The 26,882-nt window shown below is 32.9% G+C and overlaps 2 protein-coding genes across 5 annotated transcripts in view; one reads left to right on the plus strand and one right to left on the minus strand.

Annotated features, from left to right (window-relative positions):
* The first annotated feature begins 1,364 nt into the window (after window positions 1–1,364).
* LOC134708944 (pituitary homeobox 1-like) lies at window positions 1,365–3,350 on the plus strand. Its single transcript, XM_063569328.1, has 3 exons — window positions 1,365–1,682; window positions 2,342–2,622; window positions 2,864–3,350. Exons 1-3 carry the CDS (start codon window positions 1,406–1,408, stop codon window positions 3,317–3,319), a joined length of 1,014 nt encoding a protein of 337 aa, XP_063425398.1. The 5' UTR covers window positions 1,365–1,405; the 3' UTR covers window positions 3,320–3,350.
* Window positions 3,351–6,374: 3,024 nt separating this feature from the next.
* Window positions 6,375–26,882, minus strand: part of LOC134727934 (uncharacterized) — a 62,772-nt gene continuing 42,264 nt past the window's right edge. For 3 of the 4 annotated variants that reach the window (XM_063592349.1, XM_063592333.1, XM_063592341.1), the window contains 15 exons: window positions 26,588–26,753; window positions 25,584–25,734; window positions 25,033–25,170; window positions 23,341–23,519; window positions 22,612–22,675; window positions 22,001–22,100; window positions 21,219–21,375; window positions 18,813–18,913; window positions 18,019–18,167; window positions 17,170–17,340; window positions 16,675–16,770; window positions 14,758–14,946; window positions 14,031–14,100; window positions 12,898–13,082; window positions 6,375–7,527 (listed from right to left, as the gene is read on the minus strand). In XM_063592349.1, the coding sequence (XP_063448419.1) occupies window positions 7,414–7,527; window positions 12,898–13,082; window positions 14,031–14,100; window positions 14,758–14,946; window positions 16,675–16,770; window positions 17,170–17,340; window positions 18,019–18,167; window positions 18,813–18,913; window positions 21,219–21,375; window positions 22,001–22,100; window positions 22,612–22,675; window positions 23,341–23,519; window positions 25,033–25,170; window positions 25,584–25,734; window positions 26,588–26,753 (2,030 nt within the window). In that variant the 3' untranslated portion in view covers window positions 6,375–7,413. Of the gene's footprint in view, window positions 7,528–11,321; window positions 11,344–12,897; window positions 13,083–14,030; window positions 14,101–14,757; window positions 14,947–16,674; window positions 16,771–17,169; window positions 17,341–18,018; window positions 18,168–18,812; window positions 18,914–21,218; window positions 21,376–22,000; window positions 22,101–22,611; window positions 22,676–23,340; window positions 23,520–25,032; window positions 25,171–25,583; window positions 25,735–26,587; window positions 26,754–26,882 lie in introns of all 4 variants that reach the window. The other variant, XM_063592355.1, reaches the window with a different exon arrangement.

The raw sequence follows: 26,882 nt of genomic DNA on the forward strand, positions 1-26,882 counted from the left end.
CACCTGATATGTTGCATTCACAGGCACTTGTTTTTGATCCATGGGAATGTCGACTATCCATGGATAGAAACAAGTGCCTGTGGTTGCAGAAGAGATGAAATCTATATCACTAAAAAATGTTCAATATACGTACATTATCACATTAAACCATAGTCGGATTTAGGGGGGGCCCAGGGGCCCGCCCGCCCCCCTTTTTTGAAAAAAAACTTGGTTGCTTATATAGGGATCACTGAAGCGTGACTGGCGCGGGCCCCCTCTTAGGTCAGTCAGTGGGCCCCCACTTATGAAAATTTCTGGATCCGCCACTGTAAACATATAAAGTGCGACCAACACAGCAATATTACAACGACTAGAACTCTTTTGTTCATAAACGTCAATTATCGGTTCTCTTTCACCTGTTTCCTTATTTGTCTTTCGTTTAGTTTATCACTTCTCTCTATATCCCGATTTCTCTTTGGAAGAGTTTAAAAAAAAATAAACCCCCAAAATATGTTGGAAATTTATTTGAAGTCGAAAGTCCTGGTGTATTAATTTCACGGACACCATTAATTAGTCAATATTTTAACAGACTAATAATCAAATAACAAAGCCTGGAAAGTAAAACCCTAATTAATTAATTGTGAAACAAAAGCTCTTTGGTTAAAAAGTTGAATGATCATTTGAACAGTAATCAGTAGACATTTAATTAATCAACTGAGCAGAAGTGTTCATCTCAACTGATCATTTGATTAACTCAAAGCCATACCTCAAAACTAAAAATGTGTATATTAATCTGCATTTTAAGGGTAAGTTATCATTCTTAAATTCTGATTTAAATACAATCTGATAGAACAATATCTAAATTTAGAATTTAAGGTATTTAATTTCGAATTGACAAAGAAATAAAAGATGCAAGAAAAGGTAAGTGCAGCAGTTGTTTTTATTATTAGAATATTAAAGTTTAAGATTTTTTTCTATTTTTTATTTCCGTACAGTCTCGTTTGATAACTAGTAACTTATTTCAACAAACAATGACATCCAGTGAACAGACATAATACACAATTACATTGATATGTTTTTGAAAGAGAGACTCACGTTTTCAACATGTATTAAAAGAGAGACGAAAGACACCAGAGGGAGAGGTACATTCAAACTCTACAAAGATAAAAAAAAAAAAAAAAAAGCTGACAACGCAAAAAGTACTTGTAATTCTGTTTGGAATGTAGTAAATAATAACCGGTTAAAAAATACACACGATCCTTATATAGTTATATCATTGTCTTTACATGCCGTCTTAAACACGTTCTCCGATTAATAAAATTTTGACTTTTGCAATTCCTAACAGCATTTATATAAACAGTCTTTTTTATTTCCTTACTAGGTTCTTCCAGTAAATTTTCAAAGTGAAGCAATAGAAGAAACGACAATGGTACCTTCAAGTAACACTAATTCCAAACAGCTTACTATCGATATACCCAACGACAGGTTATATGGAAACTCTGGGAACCTACTCCCGACCATACCTTCAACAAATCAGTACACAGGGAATCTGATGAACCAAAACCTGATACAAGCAATGGTGCAGACAACAACCGACGAAAGATCGCAAAACATTTCTCCAACACATCAGATGTACAGTGTTCAAGAAATAGAAAGACATACTAGTTCTTGTGAGGAAGACTCTGACAGATCGTATGAAAGTGGTAAGGATACATTCTATACATGATATAGGGTTTGAACCCATTTGATTTTTATGGGGGGGGGGGGGGGGGGGCTAGGATGAAATTTGAAAAAAATAGGCAGGACAGGAGTTTTGAGTAAAAAATAAAGGCAGGATGAGACACTTTAAAACGAACAGAGTGAAAAATAAAAAGGCAGGACAGAGATTACAGCTAAAAAAAAATTGCAGGACAAAAAATTTCATCCTAGCCCCCCCCCCCCCATAAAAATCAAATGTAGCTCCCTTAATGAGAATATCAAATCATGTTTCTTCGCCACTGGTACATTGTACTAAAAAATATAATAGGCAAAGTAATATAATTCAGCCAGTTGAAAAACAAGGTGACTGATCGGCAATATGTTGTTGGTGTTGTCACTCCTCGGACAGCTCTAAAACTCTCACAACTGAATGTGACTAAGGATAAATATTTTGTTTAAAATAAAAAAAAATCATTCAAGTTAAAAACTTGTGTTAACGCTTTCCGTCATATTACATCAGGCTTATATTTGTACGTTTTTGTTTGTAATATAAGCTTTTACAAGATTAAGATATGCTTGAAAAAGCTGCAGCCTTCTATGGCTATAGAATTTAGATGTTTATTACTAGTATTGAATGATTCTATATATTTCTCTTTATTTTAAGCCCACAATGAAGTAAACAGCCAAGTGTCACTAGAAAGCAGAAACGAAGTTAAACTTGCATCATCGTCCAATTGCTTAAATATTTCTCCTACCAACACTTCATCTACAATTAATCGTGTTGGCCAATCTATAAACATTAAAAAACAGAAGAAGAATAGAACAACTTACTCACCAAGCCAAGTACAAGTGTTTGAAAGGGCTTTCCAAGAAAATCCGTACCCAGATTCTGCTAAAATTGAAACTTTAGCAATAGATTTAAACATAGAAGAACAGAATGTCAAAGTAAGATTTATATATCATTATTTCTTTTTGGTTCATTCCTTGATTGATTGATTGATTTAAAAAATATTATTTTTTATTTTTTTTTAAATTCGACGCTTGTTGGGATGCAGTTGGTAAAAAGATCATATTAATTCAAATAATCATACATATAACTGAGATTGACATGTTAGTTTAATATCATCAAATACACAGCAACATAAAAATTAAAATGTTTCTCATGGATATTTTCTTTTTGTTCCAGATTTGGTTTCAGAATAAAAGAGCCAGATGTCGTAAACGCGCCCAAGAGAAGCCCCACCAGCATGCATTGCCACACATGTCTCCGATGATGCCACCAATGGGGCCGTATGGCATGTTGCCACCTTATCACCCTATGTTGAACGGATCACCGGCTAATGCTATGCCACATCCTTTTTTCTATTCGGGATATCCATTTGGAATGAACCCTCACACTACTGCTTCTCCAGCCACATGTAGTCAACAGTTGCCAGGCATTCGACTAGATAATCGCTTTGGAAGTTCACCAACTTCATCTCCTTCATCTCCAAATTCATCGATATCATCGCCGAATTCGTCTGCTGGAGAAAGTCCCGAAACAACAAGACAAATATCACACATGCATCCCAATATGCTACACTTGAAGCAATACATGCCGTTGTCTTATCCATATGGAATGTGCCCGCCATTTCATTGCTGAGGATGTTGAATTAAACTACTTAAAGCAAAATAGTGCCAATACATGCTGTATTTCATATTTGTAAAATAGAATGTATATATGACATAAGAAATATGTATTGATAACTTAATAAAAGTATTAAAAACACCTAATTTCTGTATGTTTCTTAATAGATTTAGACGAACAAAGCCAACCCAGTATCATGGTGTTCATTTTTCTCCTTTTTGTGTCAGTTTGTTTTTAAGAGTACATTGAAATATGGTATATATGTCAACTAGCCATCAACTCAACGGACAAATGTCAGCTATAAACTGACCAGAACAAAGAAATATAAAAATACTTGGCATTACTCACCAACAGAATCTCTGCAAAATTACCTACCTATAGTATATTTATGGGGAACTACTTATCTACATAATCTCTTTGTGCAACTACTCGTCTGCAGAATCTTTTTGCATAACTTCTCACCTAAAGAATCTCTTTGGGTATCTACGCATCTGCATAATCTCTTTGGGCAACTACTCACCTACATAATTTTTGTTTGCAACTGCTTATCTGCAGAATCTCTTTGGGCAACTACTCACCTACAGAATCTCTTTGGGCAACTACTTATCTGCAGATTCTCTTTGCACAACTACTCACCTACAGAATCTCTTTGGGCAACTACTTATCTGCAGATTCTCTTTGCACAACTACTCACCTACAGAATCTCTTTGGGCAACTACTTATCTGCAGAATCTCTTTGTACAACTACACACCTACAGAATATTTTTGGGAAACTACTCACCTACTGAATCTCTTTGGGCAACTACTTATCTGCAGAATCTCTTTTTACAACTACTCACTTACAGAATCTCTTTGCAAAACTACTCACGTATAGAACCTTTTTTGGCAACTTTTCACCTACAGAATCTCTGTGCACCTACTCATCTGCAGAACCTCTTTGCATAACTACTCACCTATAGAATCTCTATGCATCTACTCATCTGCAGAACCTCTTTGCATAACTACTCACCTACAGCATCTCTTTGTGCACCTACTCATCTGCAGAACCTCTTTGCATAACTACTCACCTACAGAATCTCTGTGCACCTACTCATCTGCAGAACCTCTTTGCATAACTACTCACCTACAGAATCTCTGTGCACCTACTCATCTGCAGAACCTCTTTGCATAACTACTCACCTACAGAATCTCTTTGTGCACCTACTCATCTGCAGAACCTCTTTGCATAACTACTCACCTATAGAATCTCTGTGCACCTACTCATCTGCAGAACCTCTTTGCATAACTACTCACCTACAGAATCTCTTTGTGCACCTACTCATCTGCAGAACCTCTTTGCATAACTACTCACCTACAGAATCTCTGTGCACCTTCTCATCTGCAGAACCTCTTTGCATAACTACTCACCTACAGAATCTCTTTGGGCAATATCTCACCTACAGAATCTCTGCACATCATCTCACCTACAATATTTCTTTGTGCAACAACTTATCTGCAGAATCTCTTACAAATACTTACTTACAGAATCTGTTTTGGCAACTACTCATCTGCAGAATCTCTGCACAACTACTCACCTACAGAATCTCTTTTGGCAACTTCCAAACTACAGAATCCCTTTGCACATCTCACATACAGAACTACTTTGGACAACTACTCACCTACAGAATCTCTTTGGGCAACTACTTATCTGCAGAATCTCTTTGGGCAACTACTCACCTACAGAATCTCTTTGGGCAACTACTTATCTGCAGAATCTCTTTGGGCAACTACTTATCTGCAGAATCTCTTTGGGCAACTACTTATCTGCAGATTCTCTTTGGGCAACTACTTATCTGCAGAATCTCTTTGGGCAACTACTTATCTGCAGATTCTCTTTGGGCAACTACTTATCTGCAGAATCTCTTTGGGCAAGTACTTATCTGCAGAATCTCTTTGGGCAACTACTTATCTGCAGAATCTCTTTGGGCAACTACTTATCTGCAGATTCTCTTTGGGCAACTACTTATCTGCAGATTCTCTTTGGGCAACTACTTATCTGCAGAATCTCTTTGGGCAAGTAATTATCTGCAGAATCTCTTTGGGCAACTACTTATCTGCAGAATCTCTTTGGGCAAGTACTTATCTGCAGAATCTCTTTGGGCAACTACTTATCTGCAGATTCTCTTTGCACAACTACTCACCTACATAATTTTTGTTTGCAACTACTTATTTGCAGAATCTCTTTGGGCAACTACTCACCTACATAATCTCTTTTTGGCAATAAACTCACATACAGAATCTCTTCAGGCAATTACTCATCTCCAGAATTTTGAAGAGTTATTGGAATTTGTAATTTAGATTAATCCCCTAATCTTTATCTTTTTAGCTCTTATAGATATGACTTGAATACTCACTGGTTGCAAGAGAGAAAACCTGTCTATATGTAATTTACATCGGTAGAGACTAGAAATTGGATTGAATACCCCAATGCCATTTTTACCTCAAAATGGTCATCTTGTATAGACTGAAGAAAAATTAAAGAGAACTATTCAGAAGGAACTTTTGTTGATAAATGTCTGATGGTCAATCATACCATATATCTGTAGCTAAGAAAAATAGAAATCCAAGCAAAACTCTTTAGAGTAGCATTGAAAGTCTTAAACAAAGGTTCTTATTAATGCAAGAAGAATTTGTATCGTTAAAGTGGAAACAATCTCTTTATATTCTGGAAAAATATCAGATTTGCCTTGATAATAATTTGATTTTTTTGGAAACCCTGATTCTATATATCTTTATTACCAAAGTCTATATAAACTATAGGTATAATTAGAACTGTTGTATAGATAACACATTATATAATAAATAAACACTGTACAATATATGGTTTAGGACTTTTATGGACATTAAAAAACACACAAAATAGACTAACAATACAAGTTATAAAAAAACTGAAAATGGATAAACAATATAAAATAGTTTTTAAGATAACATAAAAATAAAGGATAAATGTGTATATAATTTAAATAGCAAATATATCACAGAATATTTTGGACGGAATGATTCCATTTATAAATGCAACACTAACTTTAAGATTTCATAATCTGACAAGCCACCTTTCTTGGTTATTGGGATATCACCCAAGAGAAATGATGAACTGACTCATTATTGGGGTTGTTATTTCTGTCTATATAACAAAGTAATTGCTTTGAAATTTTACACTGAAAAGGCTGTATAGTAACTTAAAAAATAAATAAATTGGATATAATTACTGACTTGATAGGGTAAATATTGCATTTTTTTTAAAATTTTGTGTGTAATTCTAATATCTAATTCTGATGAAATAGTATGTAATTGGATAAGAACCCCAGAAATATTAAAACAAGATTTTACCTAAAATACTCAAATTATTTTCTTGGCACATCTTCCTCTTTAATTTATATTAAGACCTTTTCATAACCTATTTCTTTAAAAAGATTGGAAACATTTCAATTACTAAGCTTATAATACAAAACAAAAATTGTTGCATCATATTCCAGCTGATGAACTGCAGGTCATGATTTTATAACTTATTCTACATGTAAGTTCCCAAGATAAAAACTGAATATGTTCTGTTACCATGGTTACACTAAAATGTGTGTCTCTCTTCCAAGGTTATACGATCAACAAGAAGACTAATGACATTTGATCAATGCTATGGACCTCTAAGCAAAAACAAGTTTGGGATGTTCATTTATATGCCATATATATTTATTTGATTAAAATAATTAGTCAAGATAATTCATTGGCCACTAGAAAACACAGAGTTTTGAATGTCAAAACTCAGGTGATGTTTTCTTATTTAAATGTGAACAGAAATAAAACCAGGCCCTTTTTTCTTACAGAGATATAATTAAATGCCAACTACCAGATGTTGACAATGTTCGATTTTTTTCTAGAGTGTGAGACATAAATGTGGTTACTTTTTACATAGCCATCGACAATGTTATCTTAAAAAGTCTTAACATCCTTCTAGACAAAATGAATAACAAAGCAGTATAAAATGCATTACATAGTAATATAAAAATGCATAGCAAAGTCTTCTACAAAATTCTATTAATGCATTAAGAAAGTTAATTTTCAATATGAATAAACTATTTTCCACTTTCAAATTGCAGCTCTTCTAACTGTACTATAATTCGATGTTTATCTAAATCCAATTCATTCAGCAGCTGGTCAGCTATTCTACTTCTTAATCTACCTCCAACCTAAAATATGTAAATGACAATTATTAACTCATGAACATTCTATTCATTGCACTGTTCCTTAAATTGTTTGTATTGTTGTCCCTTAATATGCCTGGATAGATGACTATGATCATATGTTAGGGTATATTTATCTTCTACAGCATTATCTTATACTATTCTTTAACTTGAAATATAATTAAAAACTTCCATTTAAGTAAACTAAATAAATATACACCAAATGAGTGTATTAATATTGAATATTTATGTAATTATATATATACAAATTTGCTTTTTTGGGGGGGGGGAATCTGTATAGTTTACAATATGGATATTATTCTATTTTCAATTAAAACTCAACCTTAATCAAGAAGTAAAAAATTAAGAAATAATTCATGGGGGCTTGAATATATCGTGATTTTACCACGGGTTGGCCCTTTATGACAAATATTTTACCCTGAGCGATAGCGAGGGGTAAAATATCGGCATAAAGGGACAACCCGTGGTAAAATCTAGATATATTCAAGCCCCCATGAATTATTTCGATTCTAATAGGACAAATACGGCAATTATTTTGGATCGAAGCGCTCTAGGTGATGGCATTATTTGCCGTTCCAATATATAAACGCACTATTAAATTGACGTAAAATAACGGAGCAAACTGAATATAAATGATGATGCTTAAACTATTTATAATAACATATTTAGATAATTTTAGATGAATCTAATTATTATTGTACTTATATGTCTCATATATATACAAAAACGGCTAATATAACTCATTTTAGCATCATTTATTAACGTTTCCTTGTTGTGATGATTTTCCGTTTCACAAGCGTGTATTTTCCCGTAAATTGCTTATATTCTAACGTCATTGTTCTATGACGTCGAGTCGCTCATTCATTAAAAAACATATGACGTGGGGGTACAATGGGAACAGCCCATGAAATATATTCATATTTTTCCACGGGTGTGTACTCAAAGCGTTTGAAGGACGTCATGTTAGAATAATTAATAACAGAGACAAATTTTTAATTGATTTGTAAAAACCCTCTACAGAACAATGATTTGCCTGCATGCAGTAATCAAAAAATTAAAATACAGTAAATTCAGAAATTTTTGAATTGGAAAATTGTTGAACAAAAAAACAAATATGCAATATTAAGCATTGCCAATTATGAAAAATTCTGCATATAAATTAAGCTATCAAAATTTTGACTATGGTGAAACCTATCACATTTCAATTTACTTGACAATAATAATACTGCAAAAATTTCTGAATTAACAAATTCAAAATCATCTGTAACATAGATCCATTGTGAAAAGATAAACTGGGTAAATCTCGTCTTTTATGAAATAGAGACAATAACATGAACAAGGTTCAATAAAAACAGAATAAACTAGAACTGTCAGTAGAGCAGGACAAATACCCCAGGTTCCACATTTTTTCCACTTCAAATACCTATTTTATATATTTTTACAACATTAATGGACATGTTAATATAAATTTCATATAAAAAATCAATTGAACATGTGTCTGAATGTGTTACTAGTCATATTTTCCCCATATTTTTAAAGAGGACTCAACCACACTGTAACAGGAGTATGGTGTCAAAGTTAAACAATCTGCAGAAAATCAGTTTTGTTACTAAATTTACAACTATTTAATAAATGTAAAGCCAAAATTTCTTATACTGGAAGGGAGGAAGGCTTTACAACAAAAATGAAATGTGTTGTTATACAAACATACTAGTATCATAAACCATCAGGATCTAATGAACTGATTCCAGCAGCCCTAATGTCCCAAGATAAAAAAAACAAAACCCAAAAAATACAACCACTGACTGCCTAAGAGGGGGCCTGTTCCAGTCATGCTTCAGTGATTCTCTAAATAATAAAAAAAAAAATTCCCACAAAAATGGAGTAGCTACACTACCAAGAACTAACCCAAGTTTTTTGGGTACTATTCTACCCTTGTACATATCAGTACTGTTCGGCAAGACTGAAAAACTTGTAATGTTATACTTTCTATTAATTCAGCACTATTTATTATTATACAAAAACAGTACAATTACTTATTCTATAAATTCAGTGCTGTTATTTTCAGTACTCGTTCAATACTGATTTTGTCAGTACAGTTTCAGTACAAAATTAAAGAACCTTAGTGAGCACGCCCACATACCCCACGTCCCCACATTGCCATTGGAGAAATTAAATAAGTGAAAGAAAAAAAAATTGTATAAGAAAAATTAATTTCCTGCCAATATGCACATCTAAATAGTATGTCCTTATTTTCTTCACAATTTCATGAAATTCTGTTGTGTGGTTTCAGAGGAGTTTAGATGACAAACTGTTGCAGAAGTACAGTGAAGCAAAGAAGTTCAAAGGTAAGTAACTCCTAGAAAAAAAATTGAGTCACAATTTCCCATCGATATGCACAACTACATAGTATGTCCTCATTATCTGAAAAGGTTTCGTGAAATTCTGTTGTGTGGTTTGAGAGGGGTTACGATGACAAACTGTTGCAGTAGTACATTGAAGCAAATAAGTTTAAAGGGGCGTAACTCCTAGAAAAAAAATTGAATCGCAATTTCCCGTCGATATGCACAACTACATAGTATGTCCTCATTATCTAAAAAGGTTTTGTGAAATTCTGTTGTGTGGTTTGAGAGAAGTTGCGATGACAAACTGTTGCAGTAGTACATAAAAGTAAATAAGTTCAAAGGGGCGTAACTCCTAGAAAAAAAATTGAATCGCAATTTCCCGTCGATATGCACAACTACATAGTATGTCCTCATTATCTAAAAAGGTTTTGTGAAATTCTGTTGTGTGGTTTGAGAGAAGTTGCGATGACAAACTGTTGCAGTAGTACATAAAAGTAAATAAGTTCAAAGGGGCGTAACTCCTAGAAAAAAAAATGAATCGCAATTTCCCGTTGATATGCACAACTACATAGTATGTCCTCATTATCTGAAAAGGTTTCATGAAATTCTGTTGTGTGGTTTGAGAGGAGTTGCGATAACAAACTGTTGCAGTAGTACATTAAAGTAAATAAGTTCAAAGGGGCGTAACTCCTAGAAAAAAAATTGAATCGCAATTTCCTGTCAATATGCACAACTACATAGTATGTCCTTATTATCTGAAAAGGTTTCGTGAAATTCTGTTGTGTGGTTTGAGAGGAGTTGCGATGACAAGAAACAGGACTGACGGACGGACGGACGGGTCAAAAACATTATACCCTCGGCAACTCGTTGCGTGGGGTATAATAACTGATTTTGTTGGTATTGTTTCAGTACTGCTTTTAAAAACCCTCTAAATCCACCTCTGCCTTCATGCGACTTATGTTTAGTGGTAGACTGATCCCAGATGCATTCTAACAACATGTGTCCCAACTAGTTGAGGAAAACATGCAGAACTTAATCATTAAATGCATTTATGACATTTTTTTTGAAGGAGGCTGTTATACATCCAGATGATACTAAATTTTCTTAGTTAACTTGGATGTACATCTGAGTTAAAGCCTGTGAGTGACAAATATGGTGTATGTGAACTTAATCTTATTGTACAGGGTCAGAATCATGTACATTTATTGTAGAGTTTTATGTATGGTTTTAATAACTAATCATGGATATGGATGCCAGGGCAGTGTTGGATCCAAAACTTTATATAAGGGTGGTCCACTGACAGCCATAAGAGGGGGCTCACTACAGTCATGCTTCGGTGAACCCCTGGATCCGCCTATGCAGGGAGTATTCTATTTGTCCTGCTTAACTTCATTGAGGCCAACATATAATCAACTCAAAGCCAAAATTGCTTACACTCTGTTCTAACACCACATGCCTAAAGAAAATACTTTAAAATATAACAACATTTTGACTGAGGGTCGATCTATACTGTACAAAGAGCATTACTTATTTGCAAATGTTATGGCTTAAAATGCAAAATTTCAATTATTTATAGCAAACTTATTTATAAATATATATGTAGGACTCTAAAGTGCGATGGTACTCTAAAGTGCGATGGTCACGCTAAAGTGCGATGGAATACGCCAAAGTACGATGATGTCTCACGCTAAAGTGCGATGGTTGTTTGTTCGCTAAAGTACGATGGTTATCACGCTAAAGTGCGATGGACCAAAAGGGTAAGGTTCGAAGCTTTATAAAAAAAACCTTTAAAGAACACTAAATGTAAAAATAGTCCTTTTGTATAATCTAGTATTATAAGGTGTATACCATAGATGTGAAAGGGCAGTATAATTTAACAGTAGTCTTAAGTGAATGATTCTCAAAGACCGACCACGTAATAATTGCTCAAGAGGTAATTTAGGTGTCACAGAATACTATATATTTCTTGTAAATAATTTTTGACAACTCGTGCGTATTAAATATTGTTATAACTGGTGTAGCTTGCCGTACCCACTGTGACAATCTATCGCTTATGGTAACACCTCCCCTTACAATCGTTCTTTTAAAATTAAAAGATACAAAATTCGATTATTGTTGGAATATGTAACATTGATTTATTTGTTTAATTTAAATGAGAGAGAAAGGTGATGTTTGCCGAGCTTAATTTTCGCCTTTTTTGTAGCGACTACACATCCATTTTATATTTTCCTGCAATGTACCATCTAATCATGTTTTAGCCGACAATTTATAATTTACGCATGGAAATATGTACCTTTATTTTTGCCGACGTTACTTTTCAATAAAGCGACAACATTTTTACGGAAACCGCAAAATATACTGCAAACATAAACAATGATTCAAATGCATCCGTTCGCTTCTAAGCAGGATACAGGAAAGTTATGTGAATACTATATCTATAGGGCCTAAAGTAAAACGGTCGACTGCAGGATACAAGTTCTTCTTCCAGCTACCAAAATAAAACACCTTTGCTTTAGTCGACAACGCACGGTAAGGTTTAAATCAATTAAGTCATTGACATTTGGTTGAAAAGTTCTTAATCAAATATTTGTAATTTGTCTTCCGGGGTGTTCATTTTTAGTCTGTAAAACGACTGATAACGTCATAATCCAACTACGTATCGTACGTCTATACTTTCGCAGAACATCTGAATTTAGCGTATGTAGGAATCACACTTTAGCGTAGACCATCGCACTTTAGCGTGACCATCGTACTTTAGCGTCCCCATCGCACTTTGGAGTCCTACATATATAAACCAGGTATATTTTAATTGAAGATGCTTGCATCCCATAGAACAAGTAAATGTAAAAAATATACTTATTGAATTGAATTTTAGACCAAACTGTACATGTGGCACCACATTGAGCTCATTAGAATATTCCATCCATAAATGAAGAATCTGACTTATATTCAATAAATAATATAAATAATTGATTTTGGAATGAGCAAAAAAAAAGGAATTTATACATACAGTTTTAGGCCTTTGAATCTTTTTGCCATCCAAGTTATTCATCTGGTCCATAGCACTAACAGGCCCTGGTGTCAGACTACGATTAGCTGGCCAGGTAACTGGTGGAGGCCACATTGATGTGGAGGTCCTACTCGACTCACTTTGTCTCTGGGTAGCTGAATGGATTCTGCTTGAGCGAGTTTTGGCTGAAATAGTTTATACCACATAAGTATAAGCTTTCCGAAAAAGCTTAACCAAACTCAACAAATAGATCTCACAAACATGTTCAACCCCGCCGCATTTTTGCGCCTGTCCCAAGTCAGGAGCCTCTGGCCTTTGTTAATCTTGTATTATTCTAATTTAAGTTTCTTGTGTACAGTTTGGAAATTAGTATGGTGTTCATTATCACTGAACTAGTATATATTTGTTTAGGGGCCAGCTGAAGGACGTCTCCGGGTGCTGGAATTTCTGGCTACATTGAAGACCGGTTGGTGACCTTCTGGTGTTTTTTTGTTTTTTTCTACGGTCGGGTTGTTGTCTCTTTGACACATTCCCCATTTCCATTCTCAATTTTATTTGGTAATATTTGCTTTCATTCACAGGGTAAAAAGGGTCCATCATGCTAGTTTAATGATTACAAATTTTTGCAAAAATATTGTACAACTTCCTACAGTTTAATATAATCAATTCTTAATGTGCAGAGAGCATCCACACTAAGCATCAGATAATAAAGTCCCCATTTTGACTGAAATGCAAAGATAAATTCATATCTTGTAATCGGAAAGAATTCAAATTTCAGAAGGTTCCAGTGGTATCTTCTGTCTCGTTATTGTTGTTGTTGTAGATCCCAAGAAAAATTTAATGAAAATTTCATATGTGGCCATATCTGTAAGAATGTCTAAATATTCAGTAAACAGAAAGTAGATTAGTAATGAATGTGAAAATGCATCATACAATAAAGCATGCTTGGATGAGGTTTGATAGAAAATTCAGGAAGCTTTGATATGTATTTTTGTAGAAAATTGTAACCAAATTGTTACGGTATAGACAGGTTGACAGATGTCAAGCACTGAATCCCTCTCCCTCTTGGAAGGGTTAAAAACACAAAAGTTCCTCCTTTTGGACAGGTCAAAATCTAAGTTATAGATACTTACTAGTAGGGGCTGGGGAATAAGATATGGCTGACTGTGTTCTGTTTATCATAACACTCTCCAAGTCATATACCTTAAATAAAATTAATTCAGTTATGTAGATAAAGGAAGATGTGGTATGAGTGCCAATGAGACATGTAAGCAACAATCATTGAATTGATTCTGTTATGTTCAAGAAGTGTAACATACTTCCAGAAGACAGTTCAGAATCTCTCAAGAAAGCATGATAAAGTATATAATCTGTTGTCAGGGTTGTTAAATCATTTTGAAAATATTCAGAACTTTTTGAAGTGATACTTCCTTTTAAAAGATTAGTTAAAATCGTATTTTGTTCGATTCTTTACCGTTTTTAATGTTTTTCATATGTACCAAAAAAACTTCATCAAAATTTGAATGTTTTGTTTTATACTAAACAAATTGAATGTAATCCTTACAAGTATTTTACATAGTTTAATCGCTGGAGTTTAATCTTTGTTTATTTTAAATACTATTGACTTTAAAACAAAACATACAACTCAAAATTTGAAAACAAAACGTAACTTTTTTAAATTTTGATAATTTTGTCCAATATTTCTTACTTTAAACATAGTAATATGTTTGGCTTTAAGAGTTTCTACCAAGAAATTCTAGAGGGCATGAACTTCAGGCAAGTTGAGGACCTTAAGCAGAAGGAAATATTAACACCAATGAAGACCAATGGCTAGTTCGACTTATCAAGATAGTTGTATACCTGTGTTTGTAAATCATCAACTCTGTTAAATGCATCTAATTTCAAATGTCTCTCATGAGTTAGTTGTTTTTTGATAACATCTATATCTTTAGATACTTTTTCTTCCTTGATATGACGAAGACGTTCATGCTTATCTTTCTCATCTGTAATTAGCTTGAGTCTAGTTTCTCTATCATCAAGTTCTCTGACCTAAAATTAGAAAATAGAAAAGAGAATGGAAAGAGAACTGACATACAATAATTTTCACAACAAATAAAATGATTTGCTCAACATGTTAAAACCAGAAATTGACTCTTGGTTAAATTAGTAGTAATTTTTATTTGAAAATGAACTGTTATCACAGAGATATGTCTCACCTTTTTGTAATTTTGATTATGCAAATGTTGAAATCAAAATAGCAATACTTTAACATCTTACACAAGTCATGCAAATATTCAAAGTCAATGAACCATGACTGAGTTAGGGACTTATCATTTTTTACCTAGAAGGGGGGGGGGGGGGGGGGGGGCTGGTCATTTTGAAATCAAACATACAAAATTTCTTGTACCCCCCTATAATATGTCACTATTTTTATTTGATCCCCCCAGTAAAACATTTAAAAAAATTTGATCCCCCCTCTATCAAACATGCAAAAAAATTAACATGCAAAACACTTATCATGTGATTTCACGAAAATATTGAAAATGATAGATTCTCAGTGGATTGAGTCAAAAAAAATAATTTGAGGAAAAATTGTCTTGAAATAATGCACTTCCATGAATACAAGTAGGTAGCACAAGCCAGTGTTTTGAGCAATTTTTTCTGACTTTTTTTCTAATTTCCAGTATTGTGCTATTAAAGAAAACTTGATCCGTAGCAACTCTAAAAAATAACTTTTTGAAATAGTAAGAACACATTATTTACTAAGAGGAATCTATTATATGTCCTCCTCTTAAACCCTGTTTAAACTTAAGTTTTATGTAAGGCCTTATTGAAATGTCAATTGAGGCGCTAAACTTTTATATGGAGATATTTCATGCTTTCAGCTTGAACAATTAAGTTACTCATTTATTGTCACATTTCATTTATAAATGTGAGATAGTACATGTAGCCTCAAAATTTTGATTTATTAGCCTAAAAGTACAGATTTTGCGGGAGTAAGAGGTATAAATGGACTCAAAGAGATCTTGTAATGAAAACAAAAAGTTACGTTAGTGTTGTTAATCATCTCAAAATTATTTTGTATTCAATATTCAACTGTCTGTATGCAGATTCTAAGATTTTATTGGAGAAATTATTACTCTTCACTTAATTCCTTCATGATGCAGCATGCTTTGTATTTTTGGACAAAATTTTGCACAAATCGCTGTAGATTTCGCTTTAATTTATACTTAATTTCTCTCAAACTATTAAGCTGATTAAAACAATACTTGGCAGTAATGCTTGATAATTTAGTGATCAAAGTGAATGAAATACATGTATAACGACTAAAGTGCGAAATTATTTGGATCAAGTTTTTTTCTGTGTGTGGAAAAGTGGGGTTAAAGTTTTTTTATAAATTCAAAGTGGGGGGATCAATATTTTTTACACATGGAAATAAGTATTTCACACACTTCAAGAGACAACATGTCAAGAAGAACATTGCAACAGTCAAATCGAAATACGTTTTTAGCACCATTCATATACAGTTGATGTGCTGACCAATTTTCCCTTTTAGTGTTTCTATAATTGCTATAGATTTTGAGATATCAGCCCAATTCTGAAGTTTGATCCTATTTTTTATTTTTATCTTAGATTAAACGACGAAAATCACAATTTTCATAGAAGACCTCCTATACATGAAGCATATAGACAATGCATGTATAGTGATGGAAAATCCTCACATGGCCCATACCATCAAAACATTCATCATAACATTCATCTATATAAAAATATTACCAATATATTCATGTTTTCTTTCGTAGTCTGTTCAAGGTGTCTTCTATTATAAGCTTGTTGCTGTTCCTCATGCAGTCTCTTTTGTTTTTCTTTGAGCTAAAGATGAAAATTAATTTAACAATATATCTCTTAATTAAAAAATATAGTATTACATGTATGTTAACTAACATAAATTGTAATGAGTAATAACAAATGTTATGTGCTATCTATACAAATGTTCATCTATTTTGTTAAAATCTAATCAGATATCTTTCAGAAAATAAAATAAAAATATGCATTATTTTTTTTCCATTTTTAATTTAAGTTTGAACATAAAGTTTTATATAAATTTGTGACACAGCCCATTTACTATACCTTATAAACTTTAATGATTTAAACATGTTAAATATATAAATAATGTTGTACCTACTTTTGATATCTACTCAAAAATAATTTCTATTGACTGATAGCAGTTAGGCTTCAAATCAAAGTAAGAATTGCCAACAAATTTCATACCTCCTTCTCTAATTTCTTTTTAATATCACTGTATTCCCTCTCAGCCCTGTTTAATGCTGTCTTGATGGCCATTAGCTGTTTTCTAAGGGAGATAATCTCCTCTTTTGCTTTCATTTCTAACTGGATATTCTGCTTTTTAGAACTTTCAGCATCTTTGGACAACTCCCCAACCTAGAACATAAAGCAGATTGTACTTTATATTTCATATAACTAATATTCAAAAACCTTTATGAGTAATACTACATACAACTATCAAGTGTGATTCATAAAAATAAAGAAGCTCACAGATTTTCCACAACAGTGTCTGGTTTGATCATTTTAAAATAGAGCCATTCAATATTTAAATATTTTGCTTTTTATCTACTTATGTCTGTACAACAAGAAGGAACATGATGTGAAAATTATATTTGTAAAAATATTCTGTGTCCAAAAGTTAACAATTTGGTCTATGAGTAAATAATCTATTAAAGTGCAACCTGAATTGACATACTATTCTATACCAGTACATATGTAATGATCATTGATATTTTAAGCCAGCTGTAAAAGCTTACCAAGTACTGTCATTTTAAAACATAATTATAAATGTAGCTACAATTGATTTGATATGAAAATTGAACTTTTTTTACAATTTTTACATTGTGTAGTTTTAGTAAGGTAAAAGTGTTATATAACATCTTGTCTTATCTTTATACAGTCTATGTTTATGTACCAAAAAATCATCTCAACATCTGTATTTATTGCAAAAATAAGTGTGGAAATTATGACTTTTATATAATTTTCAAAATCCCCAAGGAGCAATTCCTTCAAAATTGAGTAAACCAAATAAAAAGCTTCAATTCAAATACGCACCTTCTTTAAGAATTTAACTTGGAAATGTTGTTGTTTCCATCCATTCATTGCCTTCATTTTCATAAAACCCATGTTTAATTGATGATTATTTGACTGAAGATTTCGTAAATCATCAGATTTCTCCAGATATCTCTTCATTAATTCATCCTCTGTAAAATTAATATATCATCTACAATCTGGCATACAAATTTTAAGACTACAGGTAATATTAAAATATGGTTGTCAGATACTCTCAGTATCAGTGAAATGTGGCTGCTTGTTTAATTCTATATTTTAGAATTTTGCTTCAATACCAAAGAGAACTCTGAATGTGCTATCTATATACTTCTCACAATTTCTAAATGGTGAAAATATTTCTTTGATAATTTTCATCCAGTGAAATGATGCCATTACATTTACAATGAATAGAATTTTAGTAAAAGGGATCACATAATGAATCCTGGTTTATCAAATTACTGGTACAAATCTCAAGTAAGTTCAAACTGGCAGTTGTGTCTTGGAAATTAATGAAAATTTAGGAACAAAACAGTTTTTCAAAGTTTTGAAATAATGTAGTGTTAGCTTTATTTAAGTAGAAGATAAAGGATTCCAGGTGTTGATCACTCTCCCATTTCAGTATACAAACAAATGAAAATTGATTTATAAGGGAATTGAAATTAGATAAAAACATCGTGCCTCAATATTATTAAACCTGACAGCTCAATTCTAACACATGTAATTAATTTGTTAGAATGCTTAGGATGATAAACCATCCCCAATACACAAATAAATCCAGTTTTAAATAATCTACTTGCCTGCTTCCTGTTCACTTTTGTTCCTGACTTCATCCATTTCATTTAATGCCTCTTTACGGGTATCGTTAATTTCTGTGTTCACATCTTCATGAATTTCATGTCTGCAAACAGAAAATATTTCAACTATTATGTATTTAAACTAATAAGATTGCATGAAAAAACATCAGATTTGAAAAATCCAACTTTGAAATTTGAAAATAGTTGTTTATTTATTTTCTTTGAGGTGACTATGAAATTTATACCGGCAAACCAAGATTTTGAATCAACTCATCCATGGAAAATTTCTTAAGGGTGTTCTGCAGAACCCAGTGTCTCGCCTCCTTTATGAATATAATACATGTTTAAAGAACTTTAACTGCAGACTGTTTGTAATGTTAACTGGAATAAAAACTAAGTCCATTTATAAGTAACACACGGAAAAACAGGAAATACATTTTTACAAAATTTCCTTTTAGAATCTAGCTTTAGATTATAATCAAGCTTCTGTCATAGTTAGGTAGAAATCCAGGACAGTTTAAGAAAGTTATTAAAATTTCAAAATCTTTAACCACAGAGAGAGTATTTGTGGATGCCGCCGCCAACGGAATGTAGGATCACTATGTCTCCCTTTTTCAACAAAAGTTGAAGGCTTGACGAAATGAAACAAGATGGTTTGACTTAATTTACATATTGGTCAATTCATACTGTTAAGTACTTAGGAGAACCATGTGTATGTATGCTGCATTTTTCTCACCTACTTATACAACTTCAGTATACATTGTTTGGGTTTCCTTATGATACTTGGCAGCAATTGTTTCATGTACTTGTGCAACTTATCCTTTATATATTAATGGATTTAAAATGGGTGATGGCACAGTCTTAAAAACAGGAAATTATACAAAGTGTAAAAACTAGATATCATTGAGATGGGAGCCATCTCTGTGGGCCCCGCTGTCAATAACATTGGGTAAATAAGTTGTATGGATAATCTGATGTGAAGCATTATTTGAAGTTATTACATAGTCTCATGTGTGATTTTAATCTAAGATTTTAAGCTAAAACTGATAAATATTCTCAACTTACTTTCATAGTATAATAGTGATATGACTGCATGATGTGAACTCATTGTTGACTACTCTAAGGTGACTTCTGGATATATGGATTGATGTTTGAACAATATGTTTAAAGGTGCTGCCCAATTGATATTTGTCACATATTTTTAGAATTATGCTTCAATATATTATGACCCACCAAGTATAAAGTATGAAATATTAACGGTTCTCAAGAGGTAGAGCGGACACAATTTGTTAAGAACAACGAACAGATGGACAGACCGACGGACTGACCTTTGACCTAGGATGCATACATTATGACACATTCTCTGGTGTTGGTTAATATATATGTTAAGTTGAAAATGTTTGTCAGGTATAAAGTATGAAATAATAACAACTGTCCTCTCAAAATATAATGTGAATCAAACTTGTAAGCGATGGACAGACCAACAGACAGACAGACCTTTGACCTAGGAAGTGGTACATACATCATGACACACCCTCTGGTGTTGGTTAAAATGAATGTCAAGTATAATATTTGAAATCATAACGGTTCTCAAGATATAGAGCGGACACAATCTTCACCACAGGACACGGGGTTGTCAACTGAAACCAAAGTTTTGTTGTTGTTGACCTTTGACCTAGGAAGTTGTACATACATCATGACACGCCCTCTGGTGGTGGTTAAAATGGATGTCAAGTATAAACTTTGAAATCATAACGGTTATCTAGATATGGAGCGGACACGATCTTCACCACAGGACACGGGGTTGTCAACTGAAACCAAAGTTTTTGACCTTGACCTTTGACCTAGGAAGTTGTACATACATCATGACACACCCTCTGGTGTTGGTTAATAATCATGTTAAGTATTAAGGATAAAATCATAACGGTTATCTAGATATGGAACGGACACTTTCTTCACCAAAGGACACAGGGTTGTCAACTGAAACCAAAGTTTTTGACCTTGACCTTTGACCTAGGAAGTTGTACATACATCATGACACACCCTCTGGTGTTGGTTAAAATGGATGTCAAGTATAAACTTTGAAATCATAACGGTTCTCAAGATATAGAGCGGATACGTTCTTCACCACAGGACACAGGGTTGTCAACTGAAACCAGTTTTTTTTTACCTTGACCTTTGACCTAGGAAGTTGTACATACATCATGACACGCCCTCTGGTGGTGGTTAATAAACATGTAAAGTATAAAGTATGAAATCATAATGGTTCTCTAGATATGGAGCGGACACGAAAGTGTTACGGACGGACAGATGCACGGACAGACAGACAGACGGACTGATCAATATAGGGCGACACGCCTAAAGGCGGAGCCCTAATGATATGTATGTACGAATTTCTTTCTGTTTTACCTGAATTCATCAAGTCTTAGTTTGAGTTTGGCAGTACTATCAAACAAACTGTGTACCACATCTTCATACTGTTTTCTGACTCTGTCTGTAATATCAACCTCTTGTGTCATACTCATTTCTCTCATCTCATGTACCTTAGCTCTCAGTGCTGTCACTTCTACAATGTAACATGAAAAATTGCAATCTATAAAACTGTGTTCTACATCCTCAAACTGTTTTTGAGATCAGATATTTGTCAAACGAGTATAAGTTCTTCCAAGTTATTACTGTGACTTGACTGCAAGTGTGCTTGCCACCTGTTGCAGATCAACTAACATTCTGACCAAATTGCATTTTGTTTAATCATGTTTAATTATTTTATACAGCATTGGGTACCTTACTATTTTAAAACTGTGGCATATAATGAATATATTCGAGTAACAGAGTAAAATTAACTGATGAAGTATATTTCCCATACAAAAAGCATGATTTGTCAATGTTTGTTTGTGGTGACATTAATAGAAAAAGCGTTTTTGAGATTTTTTCAGAAATAGTAAATATTTCTAAAATTTGATTTTGTCTTACAACAAAATATATTTAATCCAAAAACCTCTGAAAAGTTATGCAACAGAGTTCATTTTCAAGAGGCCAGCTGAAACCGGCTTCTGGGTGTTGAATTTTCTCATTGTGTTTAAGACCATTTAGGCTTGTTTACTGCTCTTTGGTCAAGTTGTTATCTCTTAGCTATAGACACAATCCCTTTTTCCGTTCCTTACTCTAGAATATACTATATAAAAACCTACCCATCAACAAATCATAAACATTTTCAGCTAGATGTGTCTGAACTTCCACCATAATGTCCCTCTGTGCACTATTTAACTGACCTCTTAACTGTTTTACTTCCTGTAAGAAATCATTCATTATGAATATGCATGTAATATTTACTGATGAACCCCAGCCATGATCAATCTTGCATGAAAACCATCAAATCACATAATTAACATCGCAGATACCTTGTGATTGCTTTCAACTGCTTAGGTGTTATTAAATTTTGATGATACATTTTTTTAGTTTGAGATTTTTTTAATTTTTGATGATACTAGATTTTAGTTAATCAATGGGTTTTTTTAATTGTTATTTGTGTTTTAAAATCAATTATTTTTTATGGAATAGGGCACTTTTCAAAAAAAATAATCTTGGTTTAAATTTTTCCCTGTGTAGTCTGGTATATGATAAATCATAATATATATCAAATACATACAAAGAGCTAAACTTGGAATACAATGAGACTTCATTGACCTATTTAGTTGTTTATCAGAGCAAATCACTGATACTTTTATAAAATGACTGGAACCTTGCAAAAAATATCTGTCAGCAACTTGTTTGAATAAACCATTTAAGATAATATAACTACCTGTTCTCTTTGGTACAAAAGCTGATGATGAACTCTCAAAAGGTTCTCATAATACATGGAGTAACTAAAAATATAAAGCATCTTTATATATAAAACTAAAATAATATTAGTAAAAGGTTTCAAAGTTTATAACATGCAAAGTGTTATCACAAAGCAACAACAATTTCCAGTAACATTGTTATACAGATAAATATGGTTTTACAAAATAAAAAACACTCTTCTTTCTTATTTGTATAGCTAGTGAATTGAACCACAGACCTTTTTTAACTTTATATTTTCCTGGATCATATCAGGTCAAAGTGATTCTATCTTGTTATTTAAACCAGACCTTATTCTTGTCTTTTTCAAATTTTCATGTGAAACAAAACCTTTACCCAATTAAACCTTCATACTCGGTGAAGTAAAAAAGCTCTACAAAATTATTTTTTAAGAATGCACTGTAAACAAGAATGTATCAAAATGTTTTTGGCTAGATTGTGAATAGTAATTTCTAAATATTAAATGAAGCATTGATGTTGGGTTGCTGTTTCATTTTATCTACTTTGATATATCTCTTGATATTGTTCAAATTTAGCAATTTTATGTGTGGTGTCCAACAGCAGTATTGGAATAAACTCATCATAGATACCAGGATTAAAATTTTCTACACCAGACACATTTTTTGTCTATAAAAGATTCATTAGTGACGATGCGAAGCCACAAGAAGTACTGAGTTGAAGAGTACTCTACCTTTCATAATTATGTCTCTCTCTAGTCATGACATTCCTGGCCAGTTCACTGAAACAGTTATTTAAATGTTCTTTAGAGAATGTGATTTCATCATCAGTTTCTTGGCAGTTTGCCATCAGCTGAGTGACAAAAGTATCTGCAATATGTGGTTTGGTCAATGTAAAGCTTTCCTTCATTACCTACAAAATACAAAAACTTATGTCTTCAAATTCTATTCAAAATTACTTTTGTAAATATTCAAGTTATGTTATGATGATGATGGATGGATAGTTGTTTAATGTCTGGTGGTAAAATTAATTTAAATTCAGGACTGAAACATTTTATATTATGCAACTGGATCACATTCTATGTATACTAGACTGACATGCTAGTTCACAAGGTAATGGTCTACAGGAAAATGGTACCACCTCTGGACACATTATTATGACTCCAATCCAGCTAGTCTTTGCTCTTACTCCTTAAGTTACAGTGGAGGTAATGACGTTGCTAACGTAAAATGTTATTTTCGTGACGTCAAACTGTGACATATCGGGAAAAGATGCATTTAATTTGAAAACGAGTTCATAGACCTATTTTTCAAAACAGCAATTTGTTTCATTTAGCAGGGAGATTATGTGACCCAAATTTTATAAAACTGTAAATAGAGAATTTTTTTAAATTTGATAAACATGCAGCAAAAAATTACGTATTTTTCTCAATTCATGAACATTTGATAAATATGAGTTATTTCTGATATAAAAAATGCATAACTTTTTAGAATACTTATAAAATACAGAAATTACCGATTATTTAACAAAAAACAATTTGTGTTTATCTTTAATAACAAAAAAAGTATGTCTTTCTTTCGAAAAAGAAATTATGGCCACAAATCTGAATTTTGAAAAAATATACAAAATTTCAACATCATTTTACTAAAAAAGTAACCGCCTCGGTGGTGTAATGGTTAGCGTGCTCGCCTCGAGTGCGGTAGGTCGTGGGTTCGACCCTCGACCGGGTCACACCAAAGACTTGAAAATTGGTATTTGCTGCTTCTCCGCCAAGCACGCGGCATTAAGGAGTTAGAGCAAAGACTGGTCGGCCCGGAGTCAGAATAATGTGTCCGGGTAAGGTGACATGTCTTCCTGCGAACTGTTACCTTGTGAGCTAGCACGTTAAAAATCCGGCTTAGCGTGTCGGTCTAGTACAAAGCGGGGTTAATATTCATTTATCATTATCATGTTCTCGTCCTGAATATGCATCTGACTTGCCACTGGACGTTAAACAACCATCCATCCATCCATCCATACTAAAAAAGTAGCACATAAAGGTATATTTTTTTATTACATATTTGATTTAATCAGGTTAAAAATAGCCTATAAGCAAATTTTCACGAACTTGTAAATACAGGATCAAAACTGTATCTTATGCCCATAAGCTGATGACAAGAAGCAGCAAACATCAATTTTAAAGTATATGTTTACAAACAGCCAGGTAGAAATCCCACAACCTCCTATACTCATTGCAAGCATGCTGGTATAATACCATGGAGCTGGGTGATGTTCAAGTTATATGTATTTGAATTGTTTTTTAAGTTTGCTATGTCATTTCAGCGCCCCATTTCATATTTGGTTGAACCTGAAAGTTCCAGACTAAAATTTTCAGTATTTATTTTTCATGTTGTAGATGTCATTTATCAATAAATCTTTCACTTACAGGTTTCTTCCAAAGATCTGTAGCATTAACAGACTCTTCCCTTACTCTCTCAGCAATTGTCAAACTTAATTCCTTAGCCAGCTTCTTCCTTAATTCTGTTATCATGTTCACCTCAAGTAATTCCATAAGTCGTACAAGCTGTAAAAATAAATAAATATTAGTACACATCATTCCAAAGTTTAGGCAATGTACATCCGCAGAAATCTCTATGGTATATTCCATACTTTATTAATAATTTGAATGTCATAATGTTTCTGTGTTAGTGATTTGCTGTATGCTTTTTTTTATCTATTAAAAAACTAATAGTATATTATTAACAGTGGTAGTAAACTAGAAGAAAAATATATCTGCAAACAAATACATTTGTTCATAGTAATTTCTAAATCACAACGTCATTCAAATGAGTCAACCCCCTCAATTTGCTTCCAGTTTCTGAACTACTGAAATTATTGGCAGAGTGCCCTATTTAATTTGTTACTTGTCTTGTATTAGATGTGGAACATCTTCCTTTTGGAAATGTAAACTTCAAAAATATCCCCCTGAAGACCTACCTGCTTAGATCTGACTTCTATTTCTGATGCCCCTCTAGGCATGACTAGAGGTTCTGTGTCTAAAGCTATACCCTCATACAGCTCACCCTGACCTAAACGTCTGGCAACATTCTGTAGAACTGGTAACAAGATATCAGTCTTGTAAAGTTTACTGAAAAGATAAGCAAGATAATTTTGATTCTTTTTTCCAAATATTTTCTATTATACAGATCACATCAGCCTACAACCACAACAAGAGTTCAAATATACTTTCTATCTACAAGTTGATGCATTACCCATATACTTTGATCTTTTTACTGCCAAGATTGATTGATGACCACTTAATATCCAGTTACAAGTATCACTTGCCAAAACTGGAAAGTACATAATTATGATATAAATATACCTTTCACTACTCTTCACCAACATGCTGAATCAAAGGAGGAGGTATGATGACGCCACTTTTTTTTAGGCATAATGAATTCAAAACTAAAGAAATATCATAAATACAGCAAATACTATTCTTAATATATTCTTAATATAAACACTAGTCGCACAGATAAAAGTGTTTATGATTATGAATTTTGTCTCAAATATTTGCAGAAAGGCTTTAACTTCTTTAATTTATTGCAGAACTGCAACATGAAAGAAAAAGCCTCATTTTGAGATCTTGTCATTAATATTCAAATATGAGCAAAAGCTGGCCCCAAAAGGATTTTTTGCTACATAGCATATTTATCAAACATTTCAACGTGCGTAAAATATCTTTTTGGATAAAACCTTTACTCTGTTTAGTAACGGTTGCTGAATCAATAAATCATCTGGCTTAACTTTTAAAATATATTATGATTACATTCTAATTTTTAATTCTTTAACCATAATTATTGAAACAGATTACTTCTCTTTTTGTAATCATCAAGAAAAATAAATATTATACATTTCTCAACTTAGAATTAGGCTAGAATATTATATCAAGAACTAAAACACCTGAATGAAAAGGCTATCATTCTATATTATAACCTTACCAGACTTCTCTGTGTAACATTGTGTTGTCTATTTGTTCTTTCTGGAACTTTCTCTTAGCCCAGTCAGTCTTGATATATTCTAACCATTTCCAGAGAATCAGGAAAAACTTCAATAATCTGTATGATTCTACAGGTTCTTGTGTCCTGGACAAACTCACGGGTACACCTGGGGAAAATTATATTTATTTTTTTACAATGAATCACATTGTACATCTGACATGTATTATTTGTTCAAAAATAGATGGATATGGTCAAGCATCACTGTATACTTAAAGACCCTGTATTAGGGAGGTCA

The sequence above is a fragment of the Mytilus trossulus genome, chromosome 1 (assembly GCF_036588685.1).
Source record: "Mytilus trossulus isolate FHL-02 chromosome 1, PNRI_Mtr1.1.1.hap1, whole genome shotgun sequence".
NCBI classification, from domain to species: domain Eukaryota; kingdom Metazoa; phylum Mollusca; class Bivalvia; order Mytilida; family Mytilidae; genus Mytilus; species Mytilus trossulus.